This window comes from Bubalus bubalis, chromosome 2, assembly GCF_019923935.1.
Source record: "Bubalus bubalis isolate 160015118507 breed Murrah chromosome 2, NDDB_SH_1, whole genome shotgun sequence".
Taxonomy (NCBI): Eukaryota; Metazoa; Chordata; class Mammalia; order Artiodactyla; family Bovidae; genus Bubalus; species Bubalus bubalis.
In genome coordinates, this window is record NC_059158.1 from 56,641,027 (window position 1) to 56,660,249 (window position 19,223).

Here is a 19,223-nt window from a genome sequence, read left to right on the forward strand (position 1 = left end):
GGATACATGAGATCCCAGTCACATCACCTTTACAGCTTAAATTTTCATGTTTTCTTCCTCCTAATTTATATTCACATGGTTCCAAAAGCATAAAAAGGTGTGCAGTAAGGAGTATCACTCCTCCATCCCCCATCTGCTAGGTTTCTGTGATCCTTTCCCTTTGCCTTTTGTAAGGTAACATGTTAATAGCTTTTGGGGTATCCTTCCAGTGTTTCATAACTGCAATTGAACTCAAATGCAGTTCTTAACTTTTATCCTTTTACCCCCAAAATTGTATAATTCATGGATTCCTAAGCTGCTCTGTTACTGCAGCTGGCTGCATGTGAGTCTCATAATTCATATATTCCTCTTTGGGTTGGTTTATATATATATGTTTATGGCAACATATATTGAAAGTTTTCCTTTTCAGTATGTGGAATTTCATTGTTCTTTTAGGACCAATATGATGATCCATTGTATAAAAGGATTTGAGGTTTGTTTCCTGTCCTGTACTATCATAAATAATATTACAGTGAATAACTTTATACTTAGGTCCTAATGCATGTGTGCAAGAAATCTGTAGGATAAATTCCTAAAAGTGATCACAAGGTGAATGTGATTGTAATTTTGATACCTGTGTCTTAATTGCCTTCCTTAGGGTTTGTACCAATTTACACTGCCTGCAGAATATTTAAAATTTCCTGTTCCCTTACAGCTTAAACAACAGAGTACACTGTGAGTTTTGAGGAATTTTGCCAATCTGATAGGTGAATGATGCTATATCAGTGTCTTTTAAATTACATTTCTCTTCCTCTGATTAAGACTTAGAGTCTTTGCACTTTGTTAAGGGGCCATTTTTTTTCTTTTTAGCAAACTGCCTATTCATATCCTTGGCCTCTTTTTTTATTGGACTGTTATTTTTCTCGTGGATTTCTAGGAGTTGTTAGTGTATTAAGATTACACTTTCATCTATGAGTCTTTATGATACTTTGCTTGTAGTGAGTTTTAGGAGGTTTGCTTATTTGTTTAGAGTTAAGTTTATTGATCTTTTATAGCTTTTGGATTTTGAGACCAAAAATCTCAAATTTTTGGTAGATTGTTAGAAAGCTCTCCCCCACTCCAAGGCTATAAAAAAAATTCTATCTTTTTTTCATGTGTGTGTTTTTTTTCCACTAAACCTTTCATTATTTTCGTATTTATCCTGGTGTATTGTGTGAAGGTAGGGATTCAGTCTTATTTTTTTCAAATGACTACATAGTCTTCCCAGCATCATTTATTAAATAGCCCACTCTCCCTCTCTCTGATTGGAATTCAGCTTCAATTATCTTACCATTTTTGTAATTTCAGTAGCTTGCTGCCAGTTAATTTGACATGCTGTCTGTGTTGATATCCTTTTCAATTAGGCATTCATAACTGTAACTTTATCATGTGGTAAGGGATGATATAAAACTGGGGGAAGAAAGAAGTGCTTCAGGGATCAAGGTTAAACTTTTAATCAGGGTTTTCTGTAATCTTCCCTCATAACAATTAGAACCTTATCTTCACTTTGTTCACAGAGTGAAGTGTGTTTATTATAATAATACTTGCTCGAGATTGTCAGAGAGTGTTGATTATTAATGTTGAAGATACTCAGATGATTAAGGATTAATTTATTTGGTTCGTGGGCTTCCCAGGCGGCGGTAGTGGTAAAGAACCCACCTGCCAGTGTAGGAGACATAAAAGACATGGGTTTGGTCACTGGGAGGGGGAAGATCCCCTGGAGGGAGGGCATGGCAACTGACTGCAGTATTCTAGCCTGGAGAATCCCATGGACAGAGGAGCCTGGCGGGCTACAGTCTATAGCATTGCAAAAAGTCGGACATGACTGAAGCGATTTAGATCGCACACATCTTGATGCCTTTCCAGATGAAAGGTTATGGCAGTTTAAAGAGAGAAAATCGATGGACAGTTAAGTTTATTGGTTCACCTGTGGACTTCATAGACATGTAAAAAAGTAAAACTCTGACTGATCTTGCACAAGACTGCCTGCATTATGTCTGGAGAAACGTCATAGATTGTCATGTCTTTTCTGTCTTCCCAGTCGGCCAACTCTGTCTCTCCAGCATCCACCGTCTGCAGCAATTAGTATTCAGCGTCCTGCCCAGTCACGGGATGTGACAACAAGAATCACACTGCCATCTCACCCTGCGCTGGGAACACCAAAACAGCAGCTGCATACCATGGCGCAGGTAAAACCAGAGGTGAAGAGCCATCTGTATACTCTGTGGGTTAAAACCAGAATTGTGCAAGTCTGGCTTAAAGCCTGGCAATATTGAAGGGAATGGTTGCTTTTAAAGGAGACTGAGTGGGAGAAGTTCTTGTTTGTAATTGTGTTGTGGGCTGTTCCGCGCACAGAAAACGATCTTCAGTACTGGCACACCAGTGGCTGCAGCAACAGTGGCTCCTATCTTGGCAACCAACACCATTCCTTCTGCAACCACGGCCGGTAAGTCAGCAGCCCTGCTCTTTCTGCCAGGTGAGGAGGAGGCGTAAGTTGTGGGTTCCATTTTTACTTCTCAGTTTCAGGCAGAGAATGAGAATTAGGCTAGAAAAATTCTCTTAACTTTTCCCAAAATCTTGGGATTTTGAGAGTATGTAATAAATGCAGAGAGGCCATTGTTGAAGAATTTCCCTTTCTCTCTTGTTCCAGGATCAGTATCACACACACAAGCTCCAACAAGTACAATTGTTACCATGACAATGCCTTCACATTCGTCACATGCTACTGCCGTGACCACCTCAAACATACCAGTTGGTAAGTGTCATGCAACGTGCAGACAGAAGCTTACAAGGAATTTTTCAGCCCATCTGACTGGGTCTTCATATAGATGGTTAGTGTTGACTTTTTTTTGTTGTTGTTAATTTTCAAAGCAACGCTGACTTTTAACTTTGAATATTATTTGACATACAGATTTCGCATTTTGATGGTAGAGCAAGAAAAGGTAACAGTCTTTGAGAGCTCAAACTATTTTAACTCCACTTTGGACTTACTCATCAAACTTTGCCTCTTCTATGTGTACTTTTTAAAAAAATAAATTAACTTCACTGGTAAAAGTTTGAGAGGAAAAATAGGAAAAGCAAGAAAGAAGCAAAAATCAGGAATGGAAGGAACTTGTACACTAATAGGTTGTTCGGGAAAAATCTCTGGGTGATGCAACAGTGGGAAGAATGCTAAACCTCAAGTCACTTCCCCAAGGTTCTTGTCTTGAGTGACACCCAGAGTACTTCATGACCACCCTAAAATTCCTTCCAGGCTTTGTTTACTCCCCCTTTAAATATGTGTATATTTTCATTATTAAAAAATATTTGAGGGATTTCCCTAGTGGTCTCGTAGTTAGGACTCAGCACTTTCACTGTCAGGGCTTGGGTTGGATCCCTGGTCAGGAAATAAAGATCCTGTAAGCCATTTAGTGTGGCCAGGAAAAACATCTGTTAAGGTTTTGGCAGCCAGACTTGAGTGATGGAGAGAAGAGATTGGCAGGCTTTTTCCATAGGGCCAGATCATAAATGCCTCAGGTTCTGCAGGCCTCATAGGTGTATACAGCCACTTAGCTATGGACAAGTGAAAGTGAAGTCGCTCAGTCGTATCCGATTCTTTGCCACCCCATGGACTGTAGCCTGTCAGGCTCCTCTGTCCATGGGGTTTTCCAGGCAAGAGTGCTGGAGTGGATTGCCATTTCCTTCTCCAGGGGATCTTCCTCACCCAGGAATCAAACCCGCGTCTCCCACATTGCAGGCAGATGCTTTACCGTCTGAGCCACCTATGTAAACAAAAGAGTGTGGTTGTGTTTCAGTAAGACGTTTAATGGGCATGGAAATTTGAATATCATATCATTTTCACATGTCACAAAATATTTTTCTGTTTAATTTTCCCCCAACCGTTTAAAAATGTAGACCCATTGTTCGCTCATGGGCCAAAACAGGCATCAGCAAGGTTTGGCCCGCGAGTTGCCAACACCGGTCCTCAGAGCTGGTAGCTCACTTCAGAGCTTCCAAAGCAGAAACTGTGGTGTGTGCGGCAGAACACGCCCCTCTTTAACCCACAAGTCACAGGTTTCAGGTTGGTAGTGTTGACTGTGCCCTGGTTCTGTAACAGTGAGTGTGCCGTCTTACTTTCCTTCACTCCTAAAGATACGAGACAGCTGCTGTATTTATAACATGCTGTGCTTTTCAAAGTAGAGACCTGGTGACCAGACACACAAGTGTGACTCCCTAGCCTGCTGCGTCCCAGCTCTGAGGTGGGCCCTCCCTCCCCACATCCTTCCTTTGTGCATGTGACAGGCTAGAGCTTCCACAGCCCTCGTAGCAAACTTTGAGGGCACATTTCCAGAATATCGGTAGGACCCAGGAAACTTGCTCCGTTTTCAGAGAAGCCAGAGTGCCAGCCTCTAAACTGGTGCTCAGCCCCACAGCACGCTCTTAGCGAGAGGATACTGTGGTCTTGCTCACGCTCCTGCTCACTGTTGCTTGGCATTAGAGAGCCCAAACTTCTTTCCCACCCCTCTGAATTTAACATCACTTCTGTGAAGTTTGGGGTTGGCGTATCTAGCATTAAAACACTTATGTTGAAGAAGATCGCTGACTGCTCCGTGTTGCCATTTCAGATTATTTTCTGGCTGTACCTAACAGTGTCATCAGTCATCCTCAGCACTGTATAAAGTCAGAGCCAAGCCCTTTCTTTTCATTTTATAGTCGAGAGTCTCACTAGGGAATGTGTAGCTATGAAGAAAATCAGACCAGTAAAGAGGAGCTGTGTACCCCAGAGGGGCTCTCTGGTTGTGTCTTGAACCCTCTCTGTGAAGAATCATTTAGAGATCAGTTTTTATTAATGTCACTCTATCTTCCTAAGAGTAATACTGTGGAAGTAAACTCACCAAAAGTACTAGGAGACAAATAATGTTCATTCATTTGGCTGAACCTACCAATTCTGCCTCTCCTGAGTATTTGCAGTTACATTCTCTAACTGTAGTCTGTGGTTATATTCTCTAGCTCATTTATCTTCGATGTTTTACCATTTACTAAATTCTAGATATGAAAATCATTCGACAGATGTGTCCAAACAGATTTAAACATCTGCCACTTAATGTGATTTTGTCTAAGTTCCATCAGGATTTTTGCTCTAGTTTTGTTTTCCTCTTGTGTAATAATCCAAATATTTGTTACATCATAATAGGATCCCTGTATAGAAGTGCCTCGATTCAGAAGGGATACCTGATAAGAACCCTCGGAGTATTGATTTTCAAGTTAGGGGCATAAGAGGTGTATTGAAGCCACCTGAGTGGCTTTTTGTGTCACTTGCTTTCTCCAGGTGAGATTAAGTATTGGATTCAGCCATTGTTATTACTAGGAAAGTATTGGGTCAGGGGAAAAAGTCTGATTAACTGTAAGCATAGGGTTCCTTCCTGCCATAAATGCCTGTTTCCAGGAGAATGACATCCTTATTTTTCTCCACACATGATAGTGGTCTCAGATTAGGTGATCATGGTGTTCAGAAAACAGGAATCATCTTTGAAAATAGCCCCAGTTTATGATTTCTGCATTGTGATTTTCCTGAAGGGTTTTTCTTTTCTTTTTTTTTTTTTAAATAATTGAAGACATTTTTAATTAGGAAAAAGTAAAAATATTTTTCATGTATGTGTTTGTGGTAACCAACCTCTGCTTAGCTACTCTACCAAATGACAGGTACTTCCCTATTGGAAGCATTATTTTTTCTCCTCCCTTTTATGGGCATACTGACAAAACAAGGCTTAGTTGCTTTTTACTCAGCACAGTCTCTACTTACTACTGATGAAAAGCGCATCGTGCTGACTTCTGTCTGCATTAGACATCGGGGCCATCCTCAGTGGTGAACTTGGGCATCCCACCATCTTCCTACAGAGACTCCCCAGCTGCCTTCCTCGGAAGCTAGTTGGGCATGGGGGTGGGGGCGGGGAGCTGGTGCTCAGTGTGCCGTTCTTTGGGTGATGTGCTAACGCCAGCCCAGTCTCTGCTGTTTATGTGCCTGTCGTTGCTGTGGTTGGGTCTTTATACAGGTGGAATTAAATTTGAAAACTATTATTTTTATTTTTGCCATAAAATATGCAGAATCTCAGGACACTCAAGAGACTTTAAAAATAAAGTAGTCATCTAAAGAAGACTTCCTCATAGATGAGAAAACTGAGCTTGAAATGATCTCATTACTAATTAGCTACATTTATTACTAATTGGTTAAGGGCCCTGGAGAAGAATCAAAAGTATTTGCCATTTCTGTATTCACTTTTTGTTTTTTTAAGTCTTCTCCTTTAAAAAAAAAAAGTCTCCAGGAAGCCAAGTCAGGGGGAAAGGGCCCACTTGCTGATGTTTGTAATAAAGTATTAATATTTCTGGGCTCCAAAATCACTACAGATGGTGACTGCAGCCATGAAATTAAAAGACGCTTACTCCTTGGAAGGAAAGTTATGACCAACCAGATAGCATATTCAAAAGCAGAGACATTACTTTGCCAACAAAGGTCCGTCTGGTCAAGGCTATGGTTTTTCCTGTGGTCATGTATGGATGTGAGAGTTGGACTGTGAAGAAGGCTGAGTGCCAAAGAATTGATGCTTTTGAACTGTGGTGTTGGAGAAGAGTCTTGAGAGTCCCTTGGACTGCAAGGAGATCCAACCAGTCCATTCTGAAGATCAACCCTGGGATTTCTTTGGAAGGAATGATGCTAAAGCTGAAACTCCAGTACTTTGGCCACCTCATGTGAAGAGTTGACTCATTGGAAAAGACTCTGATGCTGGGAGGGATTGGGGGCAGGAGGAGAAGGGAACTACAGAGGATGAGATGGCTGGATGGCATCAGTGACTCGATGGACATGAGTCTGAGTGAACTTCGGGAGTTGGTGATGGACAGGGAGGCCTGGCATGCTGTGATTCATGGGGTCGCAAAGAGTCGGACACGACTGAGCAACTGATCTGATCTGATTAATATTGAACCCTGCTTTGACAAGTAACAGTTGTGAATGTATCAGTGTATTGTCAGATTGAAATAATTCAGTTGAACCCATAGGTACTCATGTTTTCATTTTTTATTTTGATTAAATATCTAGGCTTCTTATTAACATTTGCATTCTTAAGATTGTTCCTGACCGAGAATGTTTCAGCATGCCAGTAGAAGCATTTGAGCAGTAATGTAATTGGATGATACTTTTTTGTAGCTAAGGTGGTGCCTCAGCAAATCACACACACGTCGCCTCGGATCCAGCCTGACTACCCTGCAGAGAGGAGTAGCCTGATTCCCATTTCAGGACATCGAGCCTCTCCAAATCCTGTGGCCATGGAAACCCGCAGTGATAATAGGTAGGAGGAATGTACCCCATCATGTCACCAATTGTTTTGATTTTTCAGTAAAACAAATTATCCCACAAATATGGCATATATTTCCTTATTTTCAAATTTACCCCTGAAAATCCAATACATTGTATGATTTCTTTAATTTTATGAATGAAGCTGTGCTGTATTTACTCATTCTCCTTCTGATGAATGTTCTAGTATCGTTTTTTTTTTTTTTTTGCCTTGTGTATTTCTTGGTTTAATTTATTTTGAGCCATTTTGAATGTAAGGGTGACAGCATCATGACCCTTTTATACCTAAGTGTAATTTCCCATTTTCCTCCAGAGAACAAAACTGTTCTCATTTAACCACAGTATGGGCATCGGAAATGATCCTTTAGCATTCCACTCTCTTTCATACATTGACATTTTAGAAGAGTATGGATTGGCTAGTTGTTTTTGCAGAATATTCTTCAGTTTGCGCTTGTTGGATTGTTCCGCATAGTTAGATTCAGCCTGTGCGTTTGGGGGCTGAATGCCGTTAGGGGATAAGCTCTTCTCGTTGCTGTATACCACAGAGCTCATGCTCTCCTGTTCTCCCGTTATTGGTTGTGTCAACATTGCTTCATGAAGTTGATGTTTGTCAGATTTTCTACTGTAAAGCTATATCTTTCTTCTTTGTAAATAACTAATCTGTGTGGAAATACCTTGAGACTATAGATATCCTACTCCCCAATAAACTTTTACTCAGTAGTCTTTGCTTCTGTTGATTATTGGCTGGATGTGTTGATGCTTGCAATATGATGGTTGCAAGATAGTGATTTTTTTTTTCTCTCATTTCCTTTATGTTTATCGATTGGCATCCTCACGTAGAGAAATTTTATCAATCCTCATTTATTTCTTTTGTTGTGTATTTTATTTTTTAAAAATCCACATGGGCTCATGGACTTGGTTTTGTTTATTCATAATTGTAATCCATTACTGTCACCTGTTTTAATGCTCACATTGTCTCCAGGTTGGTCCTTGGGAGCCCCTTCGGACTAGTTCCTGTGGGTTTTACTGTCCTGGTCATTCTAGCCCTTCCTTACTTCTCACCACAACAAAATACTTGAAGCTCCTCTTGAACTTGATCTCTCTGAGCCCTGGTTCCTTTTCATCATTTAGAACCAAGATCTAGGCATTAGATCTGTTTATCTTGACTGTACTGTCATTTCTTCTAGGCCCTTTAGCAGGAGAGGTAGGAAGTAGATAGCATTTTTAACACAAGTGCATCCGGGTGCCTCTGGTTCAAGCCCACTGCCTCCCACGTTCTGTATTTGTGGTTCACGTCTCCTGCCTCACAGTGAAAACCAGGAAGAGTGTGTATGCAGTGATTTCATGATTGGATCCTTTTTAAATACTCGTGTTTGATTATTACGGTGTATAGAAATGCTTATTTTTTTATAATTAAATTTTTGTATTTTTAGTTGAAGGATAATTGCTTTACAATATTGTGTTGGTTTCCAGCAAACATCAGCATGTATCAGCCATAGGCATACATATGTCCCCTCCCTCTTGAACCTCCCTCCCACCTCCCTCCCCATCCCACCCCTAGAAACGCTCATCAGCTTGGGGATATTTTGTTTGTTTTTATCAAGGTATGGTTGATTTATGGTATTGTGTTAGTTTCTGGTATATAGCAAAGTGATTCAGCTATATGTGTATGTATACATTTTTTCCCATATTTTCCATTATGGTTTATTATAGAATACTGAATATGTTTCCCTACACTACATAGTAGGGCCATGTTGTTTATTTTGTATATAGTAGTTGGTATCTGCTAATGCCAAACTCCCAGTTTACATCTCCTCACCCCTTGCCCCTTTTGTAACCACAGGTTTGTTTTCTGCCTCTGTGAGCCTGTTTCTGTTTTGCTCCTTTGGATCATATTTTAGATCCCAAATATCGATGATATATGACAGTGGTCTTCTCTGACTTGCTTCACTTAATATTGATAATCTTTAGGTCCATCAAGGTTAAAATACTACTTTCTCTAGGTCTGTGTCCTTTGATATAATTGTTTGGGACACAACTTGAGAAATGTTGGTAAGGCAGTTAAAAGTATGAAGAGTTTGTAGGCGATAGGACCATTTGAAGGGAAAGAAGGAAATAGACCATTTTGGTTCATATTATCTGTGTTCCATCTGTAGACCATCTGTTCCTGTTCAGTTCCAGTACTTTCTCCCAACGTACCCACCTTCTGCATACCCACTGGCTGCTCACACCTACACCCCAATCACCAGCTCTGTGTCCACCATTCGACAGTATCCAGGTATGAACCCCACTGTTACGGTGACTTAACATTTTAGTTTTTGCAAGCAATGAGATAGAAATTGATCAGTGGGTATTACTACTATGAATTTAATGATTCTAGCTTCAATTTTCAGAGTCAGATAAGGCTGAAATCTAAAGCTTTACGGTTGTAAATCACCATTTCTATGACTGTAAAAGGTTGTTACTTATTAGTGATATTAGCATGATTTTATCCCACCCTGAGGATAATTACGATAAGTTTTGTTATCCCTTAAAATGGTAGTGCAGTTAAAAATGAATAAAGCTGTACTCTTATGGGGCGTCTGTTTCATGGGTTATTTGTTGTGTTTTTAATGTTAGCCCAGTTATGCTCAACATTCACCGTCCAGTCTTGTTAATAGTGTTCTTTTTGCCAATCCAAAGTAAACAATACTTAAACTGCAAGGTTTGTATAATCTTTTGCCGTGAGACCCTCCATTCACTTCAGGCCTGAGAAAGCCAGGTTATCAGACTGTGGCCGTTGTCCTTCTCATGTGCCTCCGGGGCTGCAGCCAGGGCCGCCTGTGGCCACTGGGCATTTGAAGCCAACCTGGCACAAACGAAGAACTGAATTTTTTGTTTTAAATTAAAATGAGAGAAATTTCAAATATGTTTGGAACAACTTAGCAGTATGAAACTACTTTTTGCAAAATTGTTGATTTTATGAAATCAAAATAGAAATCAAGTATTTCTGATAAAAATTCAGTCTCTGAATTGAAATGTGATTTGAGAGTAAAATATGCCCTGAATTTTGAAGACATAATATGGAAAAGAGAATTTACAACATGTTACTAATAACTCTTATTATTATTTTAAAATTATCATTTTTTGGATATATTGAGTTAAACGAGATGTGTCATAAAAATTAATTTGGCCTGTATTTTATTAACATGGCTACTGGAAAATCTAAAATTGCATGTATTACTTATATTTTTGTTGGACAGCGCTAATCTAAAGCTTTCAAACACTGGGATGTTTAAACAGCTTTGAAAACAGGTTCCTCCACCTCTACATTTTTTGTGTGTGTGCTTTGATGTTTTTTTTTTTTTTTTGCTGAGGGTCAGGGAAGAAATGTTTGTTTTTAAAAACTTTCTTTTTAAAAGGAATTCATAACTGTTCTTTATTAGCAATCTTATAAAGTAAAATCTTGTTTAATTGATTGTTGCCACAAGTGGGATGCTAAAAGTATTGTAGAAGCATGTCTGTGTGTTACACTGATTGCTGAAAACTTTGAGTCTCTTAATCAGTAATAGCACTTGCCTTCAGGTTCCTTCCTTCATCCACTAGCTCAGCCCATTGATACTTCCCTAACAGTGCAGTTGTTTTGCCTTTCTGGAGAAGGCATCAATCATTCATGACCACTATGTATTTCTCTGAACGCTAAGCAACTGAAAAGAGCATGCAGACTCTCTTGAGCTAGAGCTGACTATGCAGACACTATCACTTATGTATAAACTTTTATTGTAAAAATCCTTCATAAGAACACTGTCTGAAGTATTGGGGAACGTGCCAGTCACCTGTGTCTACATTATTCTTTTTTCACCTCTGCAGTAGCCCTGATGGACACTAACACAGAAAAATAAATAGCAAAATCAGTACTTTATTTCTTCCAGTATCAAACCGTCCTTGTTGGTGCAGATGTGAGGTAGTGTAGTATTTGTCTGCACATGGATGGACACAGATGAATAAGTCATTTAGAAACCAGCTAACAGTATCCTGTTTTCAAGTATCATGAATTTATTAGCTTGTTTTAAAACAGATATTTTTAAGTCAAGAACAGAACAGGAAAATTTGTATATAATAGGCTCTGATCTTGCCAAATATGGATCACTTTACTATATAGTTTATGGTAATTAGAACAGTTGTTCATGGTCTTGGTTGCTTTTACAGATGAGATCTTTTTGGTCTATTATAAGTTAGGTGGAGAGATGAATATATAAGTCTAGATATATAACTATAGGGCTTCCCCAGTGGCTCAGTGGTGAAGAATCTGCCTGCAATGCCAGAGATTCAGGTTCAGTCCCTGGGCTGGGAAGATCCCCTGGAGGAGGGTATGGCAACCCACCCAGTATTTCTACCTGGAGAATCCCATGGATTGAGGAGCCTGGAGGGCTACAGTGCATTGGGTTGCAAAGATTAGGACATGATTGAAGTGACGGCACATATATGTAACTGTATATATATGTGTGTGACTATAGGTATATAATCTATATATTTTGCAAGGAATTGATGCCTCTCATATTGTTACTGAAAATTCACTTGTTGCGGAGGTGTTTTCCGTTTCATTCATTGGTTTATTCATTCATTCATTTATTAATTCCACAAATATTTATTGAAATTCTATGTAAGATCCTATGCTAGCTCTGTTTTAAAATTGACTTATAAACAGATGTTACTTTCAACAAGTTGAGAGTCTAGTAAGGAGATGAGATGTGAAAAGATACTGTAATATGCTCAAGCTCACAAGAGAGACTTGAGCAAAGCCACGCTGTTTCTGAGGTAAGAGGTTACTTCTACTTGAGAAGGTCGGGTTGGAGGTCAGGAATGATTTCCTAAAAGAAATGACATTTGGGAAGCATCTTTCAGAATGGATGGGGCAGAGCCATGGTAGGACTGGAGAAAAGCACATTTCTGTCTGTGAATAAAGTATTAACTAAAATATGTGCTTGAAAAACCAGAGTGGTTTTGTTTTGGTGGAAGCATAGTGTGAGTAAGAATGCAAAGTGTGGAATAAGATTAAATCTTGCTCAGTACTGAAGAACCTTAATGCCCATGCAGGAGACACAGGATCAATCCCTGAGTTGGGAAGATCCCCTGGAGGAGGAAAAATGGCAGCCCACTCCAGTATTCTTTTCCTGGAGAAACCCATGATTAGAGGAGCCTGACAGGCTATAGCCCATAGGGTCACAGAGAGTCGAACATGACTGAGCACGCACACACACATGGTGTGGGTGAGAATATAAAGTGTGAAATAAGATTGGGTCTTAAAAAGGCTTGTAGTAGTAACTAGACTACAGGTTCTACAGCAGGCAAATGACCAAAAAACTGTTGTGTAACAGAAATAACATGGGTACACTTCTCAGGAAGAAACTGTAATGCTCTGGAAATTGTGTATGTGTGTATTCTACAAAGGAAGAATTGTACTATAACAGTGACTTTTAAGTTTCCATGTTCTATCACTTCATTATTCTTAATGCATAATAATAATTTACCTTTTTGTTTGTCATTTATAAAACATTTTTAATTATATTATTAAAATTGGAGTATTTGTTTTTCAGTCACTAAATCGTGTCTGACACTTGGCCACCCCATGGACTGCCATGCCGTGCTTCCCTGGCCTTCACTGTTGCCCAGAATTTGCTCAAATTCATGTCCATTGAGCCATCCAGCCATCTCATCCTCTATCATCCCCTTCTCTGCCTTCCCTCAATCTTTCCTAATATCAGGGTCTTTTCCAGTGAGTCAGCTCTTCACATCAGGAGGCCAGAGTATTAGAACTTCAGCATCAGTCCTTCCAGTGAATATTCAGGATTGATTTCCATTAGGATGGACTGGTTTGATCTCCTTGCTGTCAAAGGGACTCTCAAGAGTCTTTTCCAACACCAGTTTCAAAGCATCCATTCTTCAGAACTCAGCCTTCTTTATGGTCCAACTCTCACATCTGTACATGTCTACTGGAAAAATCACAGCTTTGACTAGATGGACCTTTGTCAGCAAAGTGTTGTTTCTGCTTTCTAATATGCTGTCTAGATTTGTCGTAGCTTTTCTGCCAAGAAATTCTAAAATTCCAAAAATGAGATATAATTGACATACCTTAGTTTCACATGTACAGCATAATGATTCATTATTTACCTATATTGCAGAATAATCACCACAGGTCTAGCTGGCATCTGTCACTATACAGTTCCAGATTGGTTTTTTCTTGTGATGAGAACTTTTTAAGATCTACTCTTAGGAACTTCCAGATTTACAATACTGTATATTTAACTATAACCATTATGCTGTGCATAATGTCCCCATAACTTAATGTCTTTAACTGGAAATTCGTTCCTTCTCACTACTTTAGCCTGTCTCACCCGCCCTCTGCCCTTGCCTCTGGCACCACTGGTCTGTTTTCCCTATCCAGGGGCTCAGTTTGTGATTTTCTGCATTTTAGATTCCATATGTATGTGAGATCAGATGATGTTTGTCATTCTCTGTGTGACTGACTTCACTAAGCATAATACCCTTGCGATTCATTCATATTGTCACAAATGGCAGTGTTTCAGATTTTTTTCCTTTTTAATAGCTGATAATGTTCTTTGGTGTGTGTATATACCATATCTTCTTGATCTACTCATCCACTAGTGGACATGGCTTGTTTCCATATCTTGGTTATTGTGAGTAACGCTGCAGGGAACATGGAAGATACATATATCTTTTTCCAGATTTGTTTTCTGAGAAGAAAAGTCTTTTGTTTGTTTTCTTTCCACAAATAGTGAGAAATCTCTTCTTTTTTTGTTTCTTCCTGGGAATGTTTGTGTTTTCAGTTTTGTTGTTGAGTCAGTTTTTAATGTACACAGTAGATGATTGAAAAAGGACAGGTTGATTGTTCCCTTAAGTGCATATTTTAGAATTTAAAATTAATAACTACTGTATTTCAGAAATTCCTCTGATAGTGGTTCTTCTATCAATTAAAGCAAAGATTCTTGACTGGGAGGCATGGATAGATCGCAAAAGTTTGTATTAATTATTTACATAGTTGCCTGGCTCACATTTGGCTTTTAATAAATGATTGCTTTTTTCTCATTTTAATGCTATTTCTACAGAAAGATCATCTCAAATTAATAGAAAGTAAGGTGGAGAAAACGTCAATGTTTAGAGATTTATATAGCACTTTTTTTTTAATTGAGAGTTTAGATCTTGAACGTGGAAAAATTGTTTTGATTTGAGTGTTTTCCTCTTTAGGTCGACTATATCTAATCAGAGCTAACATTCTTGTCACTTTCTGCATCATTTGTAGTTTCAGCTCAGGCTCCAAACTCTGCTATCACAGCTCAGACTGGAGTAGGGGTGGCATCCACAGTCCACCTGAACCCCATGCAGTTGATGACAGTGGATGCATCTCACGCTCGACATATCCAAGGGATCCAGCCAGCCCCCATCAGTACACAGGGGATCCAGCCAGCCCCCATTGGCACCCCGGGGATCCAGCCAGCCCCCATCGGGACACAGGGAATTCACTCAGCAACCCCCATCAGCACCCAAGGACTTCAGCCTGCACCAATAGGGACCCAGCAGCCTCAGCCGGAAGGAAAGACTTCAGGTAATTTTAATTTTTTACATGGAATTTGGTATGGAGAGAAAAGATACATAGGGTTTATATCATGGTTCTGCCACTTGCTGGCTTTGTGGTCTCAAGTAACCTCACGAAATCTTAGTGTCCTCTTTGGAACGTGAGTTGCTTAAAACTTACCTGTCAGGATCGTTGTGAGCATTAGAAACTACATATGTAAGTAGCTTAATACGCATTTGCATAGGGGGAGAAGCACTCCTAGTTGAGAGGGTACATTCACCCTTACAAAGGTAGTATTTACGTTCCATTTTAGGATTTTCTTTTTCATTTTAATTTTTTTGGGTCACTGTGTAGCTTGTGGGATCTAGTTCTTCAACCAGGGATTGAATTCAGGCCCTAGCATTAGAAGCACAGAGTCCTAACCGCTAGACAGCCACGGAATTTCCTAAGATTGTTTTTGGAGTTGTTTGTAAAGCATAAAGCTAAGATAGACTGGAATGCTAGTACCATTAAGGAATTGAGAAGCGGTGATATTTTACAAAAAATCTATAGGAGAACATTTCTTGAAGTATGGTATGTACTTTATGTATCTTATTTATTAGTAATTATGATTGTAGAGCAACGAAAAGTGGTTTTTGATCAGTAGGCTTTATCACTTGTCCCATTTTGCCATCTGCTTTTGTTCTTATCCTCTGCTTGAAATTGAGAAGTCCTAACATGGGTCCTCTTCAGTGTGGTAGTCTAATCATTGTTCTTTGTCTTGTGTGACATTTTAGTCATGTTACTCCTGTTTCCTTCTTCTCCTGGTTCTGTCCTGCCCCCTCCGTGTCCTCCAGCAGTGGTGCTGGCGGATGGAGCCACAATTGTAGCCAACCCAATCAGCAGCCCATTCAGTGCTGCTCCAGCAGCGACAACCGTGGTGCAGACTCACAGCCAGAGCGTGAGCACCAACGCTCCAGCCCAGGGCTCATCCCCACGGCCAAGCATACTCCGCAAGAAGCCTGCCACGGATGGGTGAGTAGACTCGGAAGTGTCCAACGGCACCTCTGGTTCTCGGCATCACTGGTGTAAACAGAAGGCGCCAATCCAGTGCTGTAGCAAGCGCAGTTTCTGCCCAAATAACTTGCCGGCCAGGTTGTTCAGTAGAGCCTTGCTGAGTTCAGACTGTAAGATGGTAAGAATCCAGGGTTCAGTTGGGTGTCAGTTTGTAAACATCTGTTGCATATTAATTACTTTGAGGGTTCTCTGTGGTTCTGAGAGTTTAATGCTGGAACCCCTAGCTTGTACTGAATTTTTTGGGCTTATCTAGATAGGCACAGTAATGTGTGCTGTCTGTTTTTTCCTCGTTATCCTAAATGAATTGTTGCTTCAGGCAAGCAGTGTTCCAAGTAAGTGTATTAAGGATCAGATTTAGTAGCAGATAGTGTTCCGTGCTGTAATAGAAGCTTCTGAGTTGGTGGGTCATCGGCGAGAAGATAACGTGCTCTGCTGTGAAACAGAGATCCAAGTCTCTGTCTTTTAATAAATACTAAGTCTGTTCATGATAAAGTAACCTTATCAAGGAAAATGCAAGGCAGAGCCTGTAATGAAGATGGCAGATTGAACATGCTCTTCTTAATTTCTCCTCCTGTCAAAACCCCACAGAACTTTTAGTAAAGAGGCTTTTTTAAAAGATCATAAATATATAGGGATGGGGAGAATAGGAGAAGACTCAACAGCAACAAGACTTGGAGGCTAGAAAGCAGATAGGCAAGCACTCACTCATTCCCTTAGCAGTGAGAATGCTGGATGTTAAGTCTGCAGAGAACAATTGAGAACCATCCTCATTTAGATTGTAAACCTTCAGAAGAACCAGAAACAGGAAGAACTGAGGGTGAAAGGAAGCTCAGCTGAAATCTTCTGAAAAGTGGTTAGGGCCCTGCCTTGTCTGCCCACACTGCGGATCTGTGCTGCACCTCCTCCCCAGCCTCGGGGAACTCTGCAAGTGGCCCACTAGGATCAGCCAGCGCAGCAGAGGACAGGGCACTGTACCAGAAGCAGACTAGATGACCTGGACAGCATGGCGTGTTGAGACTGCCTGTCCACTTCTCTCATTTGGCTGCCACAACCCTGGCAATTAAAGAGAAATTGAGATGAGGACTCTACTCTCCTAGGGCCCATCAGCCAGATGGGAAGGATCTAAAAATACCTACACTAGGGGTTTAAGGACCCTTCAGATAGGGATCAGGTCACCCTTAAGGTAGACAAACCCTGCCACAAGCTCAGAGCATCCCATCAGCTTTTTAGTCCTCCTTCATCATGAGCATGCAGCCCAGCATATCAGGTGCCTGCCGGGGATTCTAACAATACAAGATAGAAACCACTGAAAAAGGCAGTTTGAAAGATGCAAAGGCCAGGCAAAGAGAATAAAACTAAAAACAAAGCCTAAGAAAGCATGAACAGAGACAGACCCGTCAGTGCCATCTTCAAAGGACAAAAAAAAACTGCATCCATCAGACGGGAAGGCCATGATTCTCAAAGGGAACAGTCAGAGAACAAGAGTGTGTCCTGAACTTAGAAGTGTGAGAGCAGAAATTGAAAACTCAGTAGAGGAGTTGAAATGTAAAACTGAGGAGATCTCTCAGTAGAACAAAAAGACAAAAGGGGAGAAAATACCAAAAAATTAAAGCACCAGTTGAGGAGAATCCTGCCTTGGAAGAGGAGGGATCATAGTAAATTACCAGAACTGAAGAGTAAGCGTTTCCTGATTTAACAAACCACAAAACGCTTGGCGCAGTATGTGCAGTGGACACACAACTGGCTCCAGGATAAAATATTTAGAAACTTCACAACACGGAACGCAGCGAGACCTGCCTTTCTCCCACGCTTTGTCGTGTACAAAGGCCCTTCTGCTGCACCTTCCGTGATGACCTGTTACCATCCAAGCCCCCTGGGGCCTGGCTTCTCTGAGCGTGGCTTTTTGCTCTAACTGGGTCCTGGCTCTTCTCTGGGGTCTCAGTGGCCTTTTCCTCGACTCTCCCCAGAGTGGTGGCTGTCTCTTCCTCCCCCTCCCTCCCTGTCACTTGCTGTGCCTGGAGATGGGGTGACAGTCCTCTTGGCGCCTCGTCGCCACTCTCAGTCCACTCCTCCTCAACAGCAGATATGCTTCCTGGTCTGTATTTAAATTTCATAAAATTTGCTATTGAAAAAGTAGTTTCACATAACCAGGTTCATCTAGACACACTGAAAAGTTTTCCAATAACTGGATCAAATACCAGTTTTAATTTTTTATGTTTTTTTAAATGTTTCTTTTATTGTGGTAAAAGTCACATAATATAAAACATACTATTTTAACCATATTTAACATACATTTCAGTGGCATCAAATACATTCACATTGTTGGGCAGCTCTCGCCATCATCCACCTCCCAGATTTTCACCTTCTTAAACTGAAGCTCTGTCTCCACTAAATACTAACTCCCCATCCCCCCTGTCCCTTCACCCTTACAGTGCCTTCACCTCCTGGCCCCTGGCATTACCAGTGTACTTCCTAACTCTGTGAATCTGACTGTTCTAGTCAAATACCAGCTTTTAAATTCAAATTAACTTCAGTGAAACATTCTTTACCGTCTTAGCCGCCAGGAAGCCCCTAATGAAACTTTCTTAAAGGTCCTGCTGGTCACTTGCATTTACTGCCTTTCGAGTGCTTAGTGGCCCCATGTGACTGGCAGCCACCTTGTTGGGACAGAGTCAGGTTTGATTTAGAGACTGTGTGTGTCCTTCAGAAGGTACCTACTGGCTGGCTGTCATACTGTCTTTAACATAAAGAGAAATTTGACATTTCCCAGCTCTGTGGCCTCTCAGTTGCTTGAATGTGTCCCTTGCATCCACCCTTCCATAGCAGAGCACCCCCAGGAGTGCAAGCATTCCACGGCTCAGAAGTTTAGCAGCATTTTCTGTACCCCAGTGGCCCACAGCCTGCCTCCTTCCATGCCCCTGGCAGCAGAACTGTGACTCAACAAGACCCAGCTGGAAGCCTGCAGCCTCTTGGTGCTTAACCACCTTTTCACTCTTCTAACTGCCTTTCCTGACATCTTTGTCTGCTCTCCCTGGTTCAGAGTCTGTGGTCCGTTGCAGTCATTCGCTTTCATCCATCCTCAGGTTCCTTACCCTCCTCTTCGCTTTGTCAAAACCAGAGTTGAGTCCTGATTTGTGTCACGCTGCCTGCATGCGTGCAGCAGTGTGTTAGGGAGCACCACACTGCCTGGCCCTGCCTAACCTCATACACCTCTGCTGGGGTCTCATGGTGGACCAGCGCTGTCTGCTT

At 40.9% G+C, this 19,223-nt stretch overlaps 1 protein-coding gene across 9 annotated transcripts in view; it reads left to right on the forward strand.

Moving 5' to 3' along the window:
- SAP130 (Sin3A associated protein 130) overlaps positions 1 to 19,223 on the forward strand; it is a 76,786-nt gene that overhangs the window by 22,531 nt on the left and 35,032 nt on the right. For 4 of the 9 annotated variants that reach the window (XM_025272935.2, XM_025272942.2, XM_025272912.2 and 1 more), the window contains exons 8-14: positions 2,060 to 2,219; positions 2,374 to 2,464; positions 2,669 to 2,773; positions 7,199 to 7,340; positions 9,502 to 9,623; positions 14,646 to 14,948; positions 15,755 to 15,932. In XM_025272935.2, the coding sequence (XP_025128720.1) occupies positions 2,060 to 2,219; positions 2,374 to 2,464; positions 2,669 to 2,773; positions 7,199 to 7,340; positions 9,502 to 9,623; positions 14,646 to 14,948; positions 15,755 to 15,932 (1,101 nt within the window). The remainder of the gene's footprint in view (positions 1 to 2,059; positions 2,220 to 2,373; positions 2,465 to 2,668; positions 2,774 to 7,198; positions 7,341 to 9,501; positions 9,624 to 14,645; positions 14,949 to 15,754; positions 15,933 to 19,223) is intronic. The other 5 variants (XM_006061565.3, XM_006061562.3, XM_025272954.2 and 2 more) reach the window with 3 other exon arrangements.